Source organism: Lepisosteus platostomus, chromosome 4 (assembly GCF_059453375.1).
Source record: "Lepisosteus platostomus isolate fLepPlt1 chromosome 4, fLepPlt1.hap1, whole genome shotgun sequence".
NCBI lineage: Eukaryota > Metazoa > Chordata > Actinopteri > Semionotiformes > Lepisosteidae > Lepisosteus > Lepisosteus platostomus.
In genome coordinates, this window is record NC_142614.1 from 65,033,050 (window position 1) to 65,049,752 (window position 16,703).

Below are 16,703 nucleotides of genomic sequence, written 5' to 3' on the forward strand. Positions count from 1 at the left end.
GCAAAATAATTACCTACGTACAGTACACACAGGAACTATACATATCACGTCCCTATTGTAAATCATTTCAAAGTGGACTTTGCTCTTTTGGGCAGCTTTTTATAATTGTTTAAAAACTGCACGGACGTTTTCTCTATCCTGCCTTTAAAGCGTTTTGTCAAAAAAAAAGCTTCTACCGTATTTTAAAGTGAAGAACACAAGGTTATGCATTGGCGATCCTAGAGGTACTCCAGTTTGAATATACCATTGGCTTTTAAGAGTATAAAACATCATTCACTTGAAAAAAGACGACGATCGAAGTTTTTCATACTTCGTTAATTCTCCAGTTCACACAGAATTCACTACAAATCGATTACCATACACATGGTAGGCAATACAGTTTTACTCATTAGAAACCGAAAAGAAACTGGGTTACGCTGGTAGAGGTAAAAAGGGAGCCATTTTGTATTGTGTTGTGGCTGTACGTTTGTGTATTTCTGTGTTTACGTCAGTAGCAGGAAGCATGTCTTTGTGCCAATGAGAGAGCAAAGGGAGAGAGGGAGAGAACAGAGTGAGAGCTCTGAGCTGAGCTGTAGTAACAACACCCTAATCCATCTGCTCATCTTACTCAACTCGTACTGCTGCTTCATTCTAGTCAAGGTCTCTTCTGTGCCATGGATGGGTAAGTGAATTTTCATTTTACCATCTCGTTTTCCTCAAGTTCAAGGTGGTATGTGTATAATTTTATACGCAGACATACACACACACACAAATGTGCGATTTGATTGCGTGCACAGATCAGTTTATGACCGATCGGATTGAAAAAATACAACACCCTCTTTTTTTTTCGGCAACTACAGATTTTCTTTGCAGTGTAGCTCAGGGCTGTCTGTGGGACTCTTGTTCAGTTTCTTTTTTGTGTGTTATCCCTTTCTTTTTTTATTGCACTGGAAAACTGAGCTGAAGAGAAGGCGGAGAGACTGGGACGAGTAGCATTCGCACGGATTGCTGTTTACTCGAGTTGTTTTTTTTAAGTGTTTCAAATGCGGGTGACGTTTCTTATTACTATTGTTATTAATATATAATGTTGTTATTGCTACTACAGAACACGGACCCGAAAAGGTTTGAAACTAAACAATAAGGCCGCACCATGTGGTGGACTTTCCCCCCCCCCCAAATGTAGTTATGTCCGTGAGGGTTTTCACTGTTTAGACTAAGTTAGAAGAAGCATGCAGTCTTCTCTTTATTTTTTATTTTAGTGACGTGCAGGGATAATCCTGCTTTAATCTCATATCACGCCTTTTGTTTCCGTTTCTATAGTCAACTAATTTTGCCTCTTTTTCTTATGGGTGAGATTTATGTTTAAATAACCAAGCAGACTGTATTCTTCGTGAAATATTATGCTGCCATTTTAAAGATTAGTGAGGGGCGTTACTAATAATCCACCACTCCTCGACAAAACAGCGCTTGGCGATACTGTATCACATTAAGCAAAACAAAAAAACTTAGGTTCCTGTACTTAAAATCAAAACCTGAGGCACCCAAAACGCCTAGATGAAGAAAATAATATATTTTTATTTAGCAGAATAAAAAAACTATTCGTTTACATATAAAAAACCCCCCCAAACATTATGTATATCCGTGTAGATAAATGCGTGATTTGTTTTCTTTAGTTACTAATTTAATAACTAACGCAGACTGATTAACGCGGAAGCCGTTTCAGTTTCAGACTTGTTTTCATGACACAGTAACAGTAAATTTATATCATGGGGCGGCAACTACGTGAGTCAGTATGATTGAAAGGACATCCTAGTAAAATACTGAACAGAAAAATAGTTGATTTATGCAGATCAGTCACAGGAAGAATACTACCCTGTGTATACACTTCCTCTATTTAATACTCAAGATCCTGGGTTTTCTTTATGGTGATGATGACTTTAAGCATTGTTTTGAACATCCCACTTTTTTAATTAAAACATTTAAAGCATCACTTGGAAAAGCGCAAATACCTACACTTCCTGCATACCCACCGTTCAGAATTTCTGAGAATAAAGCTCTTTACTATAAATCGTTTGAGGTACTATTATACAAAAGAGATTTTGTATTATGGAGGGGGTGGCCGTCATTTTGGGGGCTCAGACCATTGACGTACCCTAAATTCCTTTTTTTGGAAGGTTTGAGAAACTAGCCGATACCCACTTTCGTTACCAACGTCTACAACAAGGGTTTTCCCCCGAACCTCTACTTAAGGACTGACCCACACTGATAATTACTTATAGCAAGCCTTTAGGCGTTCATCAGATATAATGCACACAAACAGGTGAAAACAAAAGACAGTAATAAATATTATGTTATTTAATATTCTGTTTCTGACACAGCAGCTGTAAATCAATATTGGTAAATGCTGTTGGCCGCTGCAGCCGGGGCAGCTGAGTTCATTTCAAATTTCGTCTTTAATGAAGAATTGATTGATTTCTCGGCACCTGTATTGGGAGAAGTGTGTCAAATGTGGGGATTGACGCGATTGGTTCGCCTCTTAGAACAATTTGATTGGTCGTTTTTCTGGATAATCTGACTGAAGTGTAAATAAAAATGGCGTCCCCCGTTTCCACTGCGTTTTGACTAGGTACAGCTCGCCTAGGAAAGTAGTTGCCCTACAGGTTAGGCAAGACTCTTGCGGCCTAACACTGTAATAATTGACTAAGCCTCATTAAGACAAATATAGTTATGTATACCTGTTGCAATCAGGCGTCTCCAGGATGAAATGTATGTTTTTTGCTTCTGTTTGTCACTTATTACGGTGCTGCATCCTGGTTTGAACTATTTTCAAAATTGTTCTGCTTGCGGGGGAAAAAAATGAATTCATGGTTCCTTGAAAATGTTATCACTTTATTCACTACCCCCTCTAGTTTCTGGGTTATAATAGAAAAATATACATGTATGTAATTTACTGACATGCCCTTTTGTTTTTTTAAAACTAATTATTAACAAATGTGGAATTATTAAGTTTTATTAATGAGTAGTAGCTAAATCTTCAGTTTTGATCTTGCCGGCACTACGCACAATATAAACAGAAATAAAACAGATTTAAGCAAAAACGTCTTGACTTATTAATCCAGTAGTATATTAGATTTCATGACAGCTTATTATGGCTTGAAATGAAATAAAACAAAGATGTTCAATTAGTGAAAGTCATTTGGAAATAACAGATTATTGAGTTTTTGTATAGAGGATTACATTTGTAAAAGACAGGGAAGATATTTTTCTGAGTTAGCATCTACACTTGGCTTGCATAGCTCTGCTAGAACTGAATCTGTTTCTGTTTACAATTTCAACAAACAGATGGGATTAGCTCCATGAACATGACTTGAGTAGCCCGTTCCACACTCCCACAACCCTTTGTGTAAGGTAGTGCATCCTGTTCTCCATGTTAAATGCACTTCCCCTTAGTCTGCATTTATGACATTTGATTCGTGTTTCAGATGGTACAGGTGATGTACACTTCAAAGCCGGAAAAGGGGCGTTTTAAATACCGTCAAAGACATGGTGAGAAGTTGCAAGAATCTATCACTGCATTGAAAAACACACCCCATTTAAAGACTTGAATAGCCGTTCGTAGTCTAGAGGGAATCTCTTCCTTAACTGACTGCTTGAAAATGCGAATGGTTGGTGCTGCCAGCCTCTGTACAGTTAGCCAGGCCAGAATGCATGAGCGTGCTACTCTAAACATAGTGGACCTCAATTCCTGAAAGAGGATGACTGTTCTGCTGAGTAAAGACGCAACAGTACTGCATTTTAGGTTGTGTTGGAGAAAAAATAATACGTGTGAAACAGGCCCTTAAGTTCATCCTTACAACAAACTTGCTTACATTAAGACAACTTACTGCTTGCATTAAGGAATTAAAGTGAGGCTCAGTTTCATTGTTGAACATTGCATGGCAGCTGGCAAATTCACTTGTTCCTGAAGAACAAATAGTAATAGTTGGTTTGCCCAGCTTTTCATGGATATGCCAATTTATGTATTTGTTTGACTAAAATGAGTGGTCATCTTATTTTTATTGGACTCTAATGTATTGTTACTGTTTGGTCCATACCGAGATCCGGAGAGACAGGTAAGGCCTGAGAGTGTGACACTTCCCGTTTTCAGATGGAACGCGTTTATTTAAAACTGAAAATACGTCTCTCAGAAGAATTACGAGCAATCCCGGGCAAACCTAACTGATTTAATACTGCAGCAGTGAATGACACTGTGGATCACATTTGGTTCTGCTTTGCCTTATCGCCTCGGCACTGCATGTCATTGTCACACCTGCCCAGTGCTTTGCAGTGTCTTGCGAATGCAGACCCTAAGGTAGTGTGTGTGTGTGTCAGTACAGAGAATGTGGATTTATCGCCTTTTGAATTTCTCTTAACTTTCACCTAGAGTAACAGGTTTCTCCTGTGCTCTTGGATTATAAGAGCTGCCTTGTGCAGTTTTTGTGCATGCTGTTTAAGTACCCAGTTTATGATTTTATTTCATATTTTGGAAACATTTTATTATAAAAAAGATAACTTTTGTAAGTTCTTCCCAATGTAGTTATTGCTGTGTGACTAAAACTGAAAGTATGCTGGGCCAGATTGATTTCCTGTCATGCTAAATCTCTTTTAATGCACAAGGCAATAATAATTGTAAAGTTACATAAAGGTTTTACGGATTTTGTTTTTGTGGGTTTGAAATGACTGTCCTTTTTCATCGTAGCTGCTAATGCTGCAGTAAACTGGCAGCTCAGAAATTACCCGCCATATTTTTCAGATGTGTTCTTTTATTTGGAGTTTAAATATTTTAGGCTGTTGAAATTGAATTTTGTGGACGATCAACATTCATTTTTCTTGTGGCTTTGTGTGCTGAGATATGTTGTCCTTACTGCTTCATTTTATGAGGTATTTTCCATATTTTGGTCAGGTAGGGATAATACAGATTATTTATTTCTTGGATTCTTTATCGTATTTAACATAAATATTTCAATGATTTCACAGAGCTAACCAAAATAACGCATGGTAGCAAAATGTAAATGATTCAAACCACCCCAGTAGCTTAATGTTTGAAATTTTAGTATACTGCATGAAGGTTACTCATGACTTGGGATCATTCAAGGCTGGAAGGTGTTTTAGAGCTTGAGTGTCATTTGCTGGTCTTGTACTCGTAATATCTATCTTGAACTGACCCGACCAGCTCAGTAATGTATGCGAGGCAGGCGCACTGTCAAGATCATGTTGTCCTGTTAAACATAGTCCAAGTGGAAATGTACTATCACGATAACGGTTGTCCCAAATGTTGACCCTCAACTTGTTGGCTTCCTTATTGTGTTGTCTGACAACACTGTTCACGGAGACTCAAAACTGACATTCTTTTCTCCTTGTGATTCAAGGGAGACCTTCGTTTAGGAAATGCGGTAGAGAAAGAGAGAGGTCACAATGTGGCCACTCAGGCATTTATTGCTAAGTATTGAAGCACTTCAAACTGAAATCGGCAGAAAAGCGTATACCCCTAGCTGGTTGGGTTTTCTTTCAAGAGATCTACACAAATACTAGCGTTCTAATGCTTTTGTGTTCCTGCCTAGAAAACGGAGGATATTTTTAGAGTACTTTTATTATAGAACTGGGAGTGCATATTATATACCATTGGAATTATTGCTGAATTATTTATACCCTTTGAAAATCTCTGTATGCTGATCAAAAGCATATAGGCTGAAGGTGGGCGCTACATAACATCCCATTCTGTGATGGTATTGCCTCTTTCCTTTCCCTAGGCCTGTGTGTTGTGTGTGTTTTGATCCAGGCTGTAAGCAGGGGCTTTAGTTTTTATGGTTAGCTAAGAAAACAGGGATTCCATGTTTGTCAAACAATGGATTCTTGCTTTCATCGGTTTATTTTGTTTCTCTGTAATCAGTCCAAAACACACATTGTTTTTTTTCCTCAAATAAGATCTAGAAAACTTGTGACTGTGATCAATAAATTCCTGCCTAGAAGGTTTCTTTTTAAAGTTAAGCAGTTGTTGTCTTTGCAGACTAGGGGTGGGGTGTTCCTCTTCATTGTGGAGCTTTCAGGTTTTCAGTAGTGTTACAGTTATAGCAGTGTGTTTGCTGATCATCAGTGTGACGTAAAGTAGTCATTTTTTTAAATGAGAATTTTCCCAACCCATGTGAAGAAATATCTGGATGGAGAAAAAACTAAAAAAAAGATAGAGGTATAACCGACACTGACAAGCCTAGCATTTAGTTTATTTCTGCTTTAAGTTCAGCTGCAAAGCAAATTTGCCCTTCTCTGTGGCAGCCATCCAGGCTGTAAGTGTAAAAGAGCAGAAATGACTAATGAATTGTAGAAAAATGGGTTGTTTTGAGAAATGATAGTGTAGTGTACCAGATCTTAAAGGATCTGGTATTCGTTACTGTACTGCACCAGTTAATTTGCAGCCTTTCATATGTTTCTGACCATAATGAAATTCTAGGTTTCTCTACATACTCCTGCAAAATGCATGTCATTAAATAGCTGATCATACTCCTTGTGCATGCATGTCAATAATATAACCTCACTGCTAAAAGACAGTGCATATAATATCTATAATGACAAATTATGAAAGGAGGATAAACATAAAGATGCTTTAATGATGTACAATAAGTGCATATCAGTATTTCCCTTGAGTTTCTAAGACAAACCCACAGGGCGGTAATGTGAAATTGACCTCCGAGGTCCTCCACCATGAATCGTGGGCAAGATGAAGACGGAGGAAGTAAACAAAAGGCCATACAAAATGAAATAAATATAATGGTGGTTACTTTTGTTTGTGGTTACCTCAAAATAGGCTGTACAGTTTGTCCGAAACAGTTCTGTTGGATGAGTGTTTGGGAGAACTTTGGAATTGCAGGGACATTTGTCTTGCTTGAAATATATTAAACCCATCAGCACTTCTTTTCTGAGTGAAAGGCTAAGCAATTGCCTGGTTACTAATGCCATTAAGGAATCCGATACCACACTACAGTGGATAAAAAAGCTTTTAGTGGCACAGTAGACAGTGATGCAGAACTAGCCGGAGAGCTAGAAAAAAAATCACCTGCAGCAGATAGCACTATAGCATTACCATATATTGACGAGTAATCTGACGTTTTTGCAGTTATGAATCAACAGGCATTTCTAAAATGTACTCATTTATATTTAATTTGTCTAGAACGGAAAAAAAAACGGCAGAAGACATGTTTTATGAAGGGCTGATCACCAACAAAGGGAATCGTCAAATTACTGGAAATAATCTGAAATAATTGCATTGAGGTCTACAGTACAGCAGTAGGAGGGAGGCATCCTGCCATTGTACAGCGAAAACAAAGGTGCAGCCAGTGTTACTCAGGCATAACGCTTTTTTAAACTGAGACACACATCCTTTGAAAGATGTGAAACCAGGTTTACAGTGCACACGGTGTTTTTAAATGCGTGACAAACAGTTTCATTTTATATCATCAGCCACATGTTTTAATGTTTTGCTAGATTTAGAGATACATTGAGTGTGCTGGATGTGTACTTACTGTACATACAGTCCAATCTTGTGGCATAATTCATATTTAATCTTGCGGATGAGTTACATACAGTACTTCCCTGTGTAGCTGAGAAGAAATAGTTATGCTGTATGTTTAAATCTTATGTTATGTACATTTCTTGGAAAATCTAGGTCTTGACTTTTCTTTTAATACCTGAATGATCAAAATCATTTATTTTTAAAGTGTGGGGCATAGTGTTCTGCTTTCACGTGTTTTGCTGGTGATTCATGCACCTGCTGTTTTCTCAGAGTTGATTGCCAAGATCCAGTAAAGGCTACACCTTCTATTATCTCACACTAATGGACACTGAAATATTGTATTTCTTAATCCCAGTTCAGTAAATGCTGGTCACAATTCTTGAAAAGAGAACCCATACAAAATCCTTTATATATACAATTTCCATTCTTCTCTGATGTCATAAACAGATCCTCAACATACGGTGGAATATACATTCATCTTTTTAAGCTTTACATGGCTAAAAATAGCATGTTGTGCATTACCTTGACCCTCCGCAGGTCCAGCTTCTCAAGAGGTTTCTGAGGTACATGCAGGAAACAAAAGGCCCGTTTCTCTCCTCCTCCTGGGAATTTAGTTTGACCCCTTTTGTACCAATCAAACTCTTCCAAGTCGAGCTTTGACGTCTGAAATTAATTAAAGCTCTGATTATCTGGTCAGGTCAACCCACAAAGCTTTAAGTACTGCATTCAATTTGAAAACCTCAGAAAAGCCTTTTGGCCTGTCAAACTCTGACAAAGCTGATACCATCACTTCTTTCAAGAAATAGCTGGATGAGATCCTCGGATGAGTGGGCTTCTAGCAGCTAAACAAGATGGTGGTAGTAACCTTTTTTCCCTGCAACAACTTGGTAATCAAGTTTGTTTTTACATTGATTTTTAGTATGAATAATTGCAGGAACTCTTTGTTACATATTACTGAAGGGGCAGCAGACTTTAATTATAATAATCCTTACACTTATATAGCGCTTTTTCCGGACACTCCACTCAAAGTGGTCTACAGGTAATGGGGACTCCCCTCCACCACCACCACTGTGTAGCCCCACCAGGATGATGCGGTGGCAGCCATAGTGCGCCAGTATGCTCACCACACATCAGCTATCAGTAGGAAGGAGAACACAGTAAAGGAGCCAATTTTTAGATGGGGTTTGTTAGGAAGCCATGATTGGTAAAGGCCAGGAGGATATTGTATGTTAATCTCTTTTGATGCACAAGGCAATAATTGTAAAATTACATAAAGGTTTGCGGATTTTGTTTCTGTGGTTTTGAAACAATTGTCCTGTTTTGACATACATTTTTCTGGCTTTGTTTGACCAGTGCATTGTACAATTTTAACATGACATCCCTTTATTTTAATTATAAGCTATGCTTTTAAATGATATATGTTACGTTGGATCCTGAAACACTTCTTTAAGTATGCAGAGTTGACACCGTATACTCTGCTTAAGCATTCCTGAAAGGTGGGGCTCCAGTACCTTGAAGTTGGTAAGTAGTCTTGCATCCAGTAAGTTGTTTTAAGGCACTTTTACAATGGATATGAGCAGGAAACAGCATAATTTTTTTTTTAATCCACATTAATCAAGTTGGAAATGCTGCATGATATGCGTTTATGTGAACTCTCCAGGTAAATTGTATTTCTTGGGTGTAAATGGATTTAACATGCTCATTATGTGCATACATACTGTACCAGTGTTTTACCTCCTACCGTCCTTTTTAGAGTTGTCATTATGTGTGCTAAATGTGGTGTTTATAGCTGAACATTTTGGATCAGTTACTCATTGCCTGTGATCCATGTGCATTTGAATTTGTGGACTTATGCTTGTCAATTCTGGCTCTGAGCTTGCTCTCTGTATATGATTCATGTGGAAAAAATAAGGGCTTGGTGGTGTTAATGTTATGCTTGCTGCTAGCTTTGTTGCTGGTCTAGCCGTCCTAGATATTCCAGTTTTTCCAAATATAGCGTACAGGAGCCGTTGTTGAGTTTGTCCTATTCGTGTAATGCCTTTTGTAAACTGTAAGAAGTAATCTACTGATGCAGATATACATCGCCATGAAGCAGAAGTGGTTGCTTTGAATTTAGCAGTTTTAAAGTAGGCTTGCCGCATTGTCTGTCATTAAAGGTACATGGACCAAACAGAAGTGTATGTGCTAACATTGATCAGCTGCTTCTTCTGTGGCTTGATGTGGACATTTACAGGAGGCGTTTTTCAGTAAGCACGGAAGCATTGTGGCAGAACTGGATATTTCATTTCCGTTTGGAGGTACTCGTGTTGGCATGGCAAGGCTTTTTACTGGAAAGGTCACGTAAAAGAAGAGGCTTTTGGCTCATTTAGCCCGTTTGGTTGCTTGTAGCTAATTGATCCAAGTACCTCATCCAGATGTTTCCTGAAAGTAGCCAGGATCTCAGCTCGGCTTCAGCCACATGACTGGTGAGCTTGTTTCATACTGCCACAAAGCCTTTTATTAAGATGTGCCTCTTGTTCCCTGTTTTGAATTCATTTTGACAGTTTACATTTATGTCCTGTGTTTTGTGCTTTGCTCCTGATTCTGAAAAAAATACACGGGTTCCCTCATAGTCTGTTCAGGACAAAATAGGAACAGTTCTTTTAGCCTGACAGTGTATGACGTTCCTTTGCCCAGGTGTTGCTTGCGGTCCTCTCCTATAGACTGACTCCATAGAAGCAGCAATATATTTTTTTTGTATTGTGGTTACGAAACTTGTGTACACAATTTTAAAATAGGTCTGACCAGTTGTACAATTTTAACATGGCACCCCTAATTTTAATTATAGACTGTACTTTTAAATGATATATCAGCATATTTATTACCTTCCCACACTACCTACAAAATGAAATGAAAATGATGAGTCAATATAAACACCTAACACCTAATATAAACACCTAACTTCTTTTAATTCATTGTGACCCATTTATATTTATAGTTTGTTTTTACTATGTGCAGCTGTCTAAATGTCATCTGCTAGGTGCTTGCCCAGTCTTGAATTTTATTGAAATCCTGAATTTGCTTTTGTGCTTTTACAGTGTTTGCTAATCCTACATTTTTTGCATCATTGGTAAATCACTACTTGACTATCTATACCAGACTCTTTTTGTCATAAATTAGGAAGAGCACTGCATCCCTAATACACATCCCTGTGGTACAACCGCAATTCCATTTGTCTTATCTGCACACTATTTTATGTTAACCAGCTCTCAAAACGAGCACGAACATTACCTAAAATGCCTGCTGTCTGCAGTTTAGGATTTAATAATTTATGAGGAATTTTATCAAAAGCCTTCTAATGACTTAACAGCAGTAACATATGGAATATTTGCTTGTTCAAAGAATTCTTAACTGGTCGTGTAAGACCGACCTTTTCTAAAAACATGCTGACTGTCTCCTATCATTGTACTGCTGTGCAGATGATCCTCTATTTCTCATTGTTTCCATAAACTTCCACGTAAAAGAAGTTTCATAACCTTACACATATTACAAGCAAGACTTATTCGTTAATAATTACTTGGTCATTTTTGTCACCCTTTATAGATATGGGTGCTGGTGTTTTCCTGTCTCTGTCCTAAGTGACTGTTAGAATATGTTTGTAAATAGATTATTAACTGCATAACTTGTTTCCAAAAGTACTTTTGATAGAATACCATCAAGCTATGTTGAATTATTTATCTTACATGCATTTAGTACTTGTAATACCTCTCTTTTAATACTACTTACTATAGAACTTTGCCATTCCTAAGCCTGAGGCATGTTGTTTTCTTTGTTCGTTCTGTTTGATACTGGTACTAGTATTACACAAAGGGGTATCTGCTGTTGTCGTACAGATGTTTAACTAGGAAACCATCAAACAAACCCTTGTCGGCTTTTATTTATATGGCCCCTGTAGTAATGATCAAAGGAGTCATATTACTGGCCTTTGAGCCATCCTTCCTTAAATGTTTCAGATCTTAACTGCAGCTCTTTCTTCTTTAATATTGCTCCCATCTGTGGGTAGGTGTACCAATTTCCTGTCTCTGCCTTACTTTGACAAATTCCAGTGGAAGGCCAGTCTCCTCAGAGAAGGCTATTCTCTCCTTTCCAGGCAATGCTGTTCACAGAATCTCGGCTACTTGTAAAGGAGTGGCAAAGACCGAATTGTTTTTATGGCTCCTTCATGGTAACCATCCAGCCCAGTGTGACTCGCAAAAGCTGCTTTCAGAAGGAGATTTAATACAAACACCACTTCAGTACGTACGCTGCTAAGCAAAATTATAGAGACACCTGTAAGAAATCCTGCTTCATTAAGGAAGATTGTCTTTGAATTACTGGGGCTGCACAGTGGTTAAAAATCTGCTTGAAAAGGAAATTATGGCAACAGCAGAAACAGTGGATAGCTTTTATTGACATTTTATTTATTTCCGTGAAATCGTTACCTTTTGTAATGACAGTTTAAACAGTTCCCCTGCTGGACAAATGTAAACGAGACTATAAAGAGAGCCTGTGATAAGCCTGGGACAGGCCTGTTAACAGTCCAGGCAGTCTGCTAGAGGAGTGTACAGGAATTAAGTTATCATGTAAGCTAGATAAGATAGAATGATCATGTGTCTGTATCTACCCTTCACAAAGAAGGATGTTCTGCAAGGGAAATTGCTTCAAATTATGTATTGCATCATCAGTGCAAAAGCCACTGTTTTGCATTATTGAGTGCAGACCGTAATCAACATGCAGAAAAGTGATGGCCTGCTACCAAAAAGTAATCAGGGCAGAAAAAGAAAAACAAAAGAGAATGAATTATTATTGTTTCTTTTAAAAAAGAGGGATGGGTTATTTGGACATTCTAAGCCTAATTGTTTCTGATCTTGCACTTGCCTTGTTGCTGATTTTCATTGTCACGTCAAATTGACTGCATTCGAAGAAATCACAATCGAGACCTCGCCGGGAATGCAGTAGGATTTAAAAAGACTGCATCTAGAAAACCTTTTTTCGTAAAACACCTGGGAAGTCTAGAATCTTCTAAATGTTTTTAGAGAAGCTTTGTAGAAAGAAAAACAATGCCTGTGTTTTTCACTTCCAGAAGTATAAGAAAAGCAAAATATTTGTCAAGACAGAGTGTCATGTAATGTCTGCAGCAAAATATTGAAGTGACAATTAGAAGGTTTGGAATTGTTTTAACACTGCACTGCTGAGAGATTTAGTAAAAAGTGAAAATGCGTTTTTACAGGAGCAGTGTCATTCCATTCCACAAGGTCATGTAGTGTCCTCCAAAAGGCAACATTTAAGTTTATCAAGGAATTTGAAAGCCAGTGTGAAAATGTGTAGACTAACATCACTTTATTAGCAGTTTCTTGCATTAGGAATTCGTCTTTTCGCATACCCCAGCTTGCTCTCCATGAGGGACATTTGTTTGGTTTCATAAGTAAACTGAATATTGCGATGATTGCAGCCATGGATATACAATACATGTCAGCCTTTATTTAAAAATGTACTTCTCATTGTAAGTCATACCATTGCTTAGCCAAGTTCAGGCAAATTACAGATTTTGTGCTTAAGCTTTACATCATTCGAGTTTGATCTATACAGCTGAATTCTGCTGATAATTCAAATAAATTTGATTTCATTTCTTTTATTAACAGTTAATCTATTTGTATTTGTATTGGCTTCTATTTAAGGAAATTTGGAATGGCTATTTTTGTAAATGTACTGAGCAGTTCCTAAAGAGGTGAATTAGGCTATATTATTAAGATGGGTGATGAAAAACAGCTGTTTTTTATATGATTTTAAGTTCTGTTTTATACTCTTTCGGATAGCACATTTTTCCTTCGTTACAGTGTGTATGTGCATTTGACCAGTCTGCAAGAGGGCTGTTGATTTAGCATTGAGCCAGACTTAGAAGAGGAAGTCATAGGCTTAACGTTTTGTCCGCTCGTTGTTTATATCTCAATGTACGCATTTGTTCAAGTTTCTGGAAATTCTCCAAGAAAAAAGGTTGGTTCCTTGTCTGCAGTAAGTATCGGTATCATTAGATTCAGAAACATGTCCTCTCTGGTGCCCTTTGAGTTTTGGAGAGAGAGAGAGAGAAGTTGAATGATACTAAGAGCAAGGATGATGTGGCCCAAGCTCAAATTTACAGTGCTTCAGCGTTACAGTGGCAGCTTGACAAAGCTGTCTTAGAAATGACTCTCATTAAAGGGACATTTAATCATATGGTGAATACAGAAAACAAACCCAGTTGACACCTATGTTCTATTTCTATAGGAACAACTTGACCCTGCTTCTTCTGTGTTTTTAATTCTTTTTTAGCACTCACAAATAGACAAGTCAGTTGTGCCTAAAGGGTAATTTCTCATTATTAAATTAAACATAAAAGTGCTTTTATTAATGCTAATCACACTTTGTTTGGGAAGCTTGTGTATAAACAGGTCCCTTTGCCATTATAGTAGTTTTCACATTGACCATTCTCATACGAGACAGAGGCAGTCTGAGATACACCACCTTCTCAAGACAAGCTGACATATCTGTCTGTCCTGAAACTCTTAATTAAAACCATTCAGCACATCCGCTACTAAAAGCGTCTTGTGTGACCTCTCCAGCGGCCTGAGTGCGGGTTGAGCTGTATGATTTGAGGCGCTGCGGATTCGAGCTAGGACTATGTCACAAGCCTGCTCAGTTCTGGATTCCACAAACCGAGGCACACAGTTGGTTCAGTGCGGACCAAAATTGTCTTGGTTCCCTAAAGGACACAGCCCTCCTGGGTTTACAGCGATTTGTCGATTTGTCCTCTCCTGCAGTCGGCGCTGAACGTCGGGTACATGTCTGTGGTCCCAGCAACATTTTATACGTCAAATTGCTTGAAGTCGGGCCGGTCAGAGTTGTCTGTCTATGCTTCCTCGCTCTTTCCTTTATGAGGACCCAGGGTATGTAGCCATCATTGGAGACATGAAAAACACAGTTGTGTTGGAATTAATGGGAAACTGCAGTCCTATTTTTATATTGGGGGGGGGGGGTTTAGAAAGAAGCTTAATTGATGAGTGCATTTCAAACTGCAATGAAAGTAAAACGTGCACAGTAACGCATAAAACCTCCAATTTACATCACAATATAGATTACGTTTCTAGTATGTATCACAGAATATGGTGCTGCATGCAATTTGTGCAAACTCTCACTCTCACCCTCTGCGAGACCAGGGGTTTATGACAACATGGTAACTATACAGTCATTTCACAATTTTATACTTAATTCAGAATTCGTAAAATGTTGCGATACTGTCAAATAACTTATTTTGTTACTGAGATTTAATAACTGGCCTGAGAAATTCGGACTGCAGTTTCCCTTTAATAAATATTTGGTGATTCACAATTTTAATGAAAAATCTAGAGTGTATATATATTGTCCTTTACGATAATGACTGCCCCAAGAGGCTTGTGTGTTTATTACAGAGAAGACAAAATAGTCAAAGAAAGAGCAATCAGTGAAAATAAAAGGCAAAAAATAGTTACAGAAATAGATCAAAGCGTATTACACATGAGGGCGCAATTACAAGCGCATTCAGTGGAGTGTCACCATGATGGATGAAAAAATAAGTCTGTAAGTCTGATAAAAACTATATGTTACGTTTATCTGCGGGAAAGTGTTGGGACAGCGGATATTGTTGCAAGATATAGAAGCAAAAGCTGTTTTCAGACAATGTCTTCTATCTGTATTGTATTTGCTTTTCCCTGAAAGTGTGGTGGATTTTTAAACTTTGTGCTTGCTTTGGTTCATACATGTATTGCCATAATGAATCCAATTCTAACAGAAATATTTTGATCATTTGCACCCTTAATTGAATGTTTTATGTTTAAAGTAATTAATTACTTAATATCTAGAATTAACCTTTCGATTTAGATACAGGAGGATTTTCTATACAGTATGTAACAGAGTTAAAAAATGAATGTTTGAGAAGGTATGTAAGATGGTGAATGTAATTAAAATTCCGCTGTTGTGTACAAGCTTAACTATCACTTAGCAGACGTTTACCAAATGTAGAAAGGCTACTTTTTTTTGTTAAAGTAGGCCATCAACATAGAATAGTTGTTAGGATTCCTGACAGGTGGGTCATGGACTCGGATCTGGCTGGTGTACCCTTCAGAAATACACCACTCTCAGATAGCTCAGTAAATGACTGCTGTGTAAGTGAGCCACTCTCCAGGTTATCATTGTAAATGAGAATTTGTTCTCCATTGAACAGTCTGGTTTGAAAAAAGGATCAATTAAAGATATTATGTTGTAATTGAATTAGAAAATAATATCCTGATTTAACTAGCAATGTGGCCTAAAGTCAGTCAGATTATTGCTTTTTTTTCCCTTTCATTTTGAAACTGCTGGTTGGTTGTACTGCATTCATTGTTTGGGGATGTCGGTAAGATTGAAAGACATAATACCAGCGTACTGTTTAACAACAGGGGATATAAAGGTTTCTGAATACCGATTGCCAAACTGCCTTCAAGTTTAAACTTAATTTGTTGCTGGTGGTTTCACCACACTGTACAGAGATGCTAATTTTAAGGAAGGACTTAAAAATACTTGAGTACATGTGCTTTATCTGTGGTGGACTACAGTGCTAAACAGGACGCTCCTTTTATAACGATAAAACACATATACTCCACCACCTTCTGTGGATATTTCTAACATGAAGTGGATAAGTGTTAATTAAAGATGTATAATTTAATTGTGGTTATTCCTTTACATGTTGTACTTTAGCAATTGCATTGAGTGTGTTTTGAATCACAATCACAAAGAATACCTTTTCAACTGACTGGAACAAAGAAAAAATCCTTGATAATTTCTCACGATTCTTGCTTTTTAGCTGTGGCACATTTACAATAGCCTTTTAGATGATCCATCTGCTTTAATTTGACGTAATGCAGACCAGTACAGGAATAGTTCGTGCTACCATAGCACAGTATAAACCCAACCGGAATTCCTCAGACTTCCCAGAGCCGAACTGGAGAATGCAAAAGTTGGGGTCTCTTCTGCGGTGTTCTGGGTTAGTCTGAACGCATTTACGCTGTTGGGGGCTTTCATCTGTAAGATCGCATCTTCGCGCGCCCTGTGACACATGCAGAATGACTTAGCACCTACTTTGGCAAGTGAAAAATCTATGAATATGTTG

At 37.9% G+C, this 16,703-nt stretch overlaps 1 protein-coding gene across 3 annotated transcripts in view; it reads left to right on the forward strand.

Annotated features, from left to right (window-relative positions):
• The first annotated feature begins 502 nt into the window (after positions 1–502).
• The window catches only part of ptbp3 (polypyrimidine tract binding protein 3), a 92,703-nt gene continuing 76,502 nt past the window's right edge, over positions 503–16,703 (forward strand). The window contains exon 1 of one of the 3 annotated variants that reach the window (XM_088630266.1): positions 503–661. Coding sequence is in view for 2 of the 3 variants with exons in the window: in XM_088630264.1 (XP_088486390.1) it covers positions 517–661 (145 nt within the window). In the remaining variant the exon portion in view is untranslated. The remainder of the gene's footprint in view (positions 662–16,703) is intronic. The other 2 variants (XM_088630264.1, XM_088630265.1) reach the window with 2 other exon arrangements.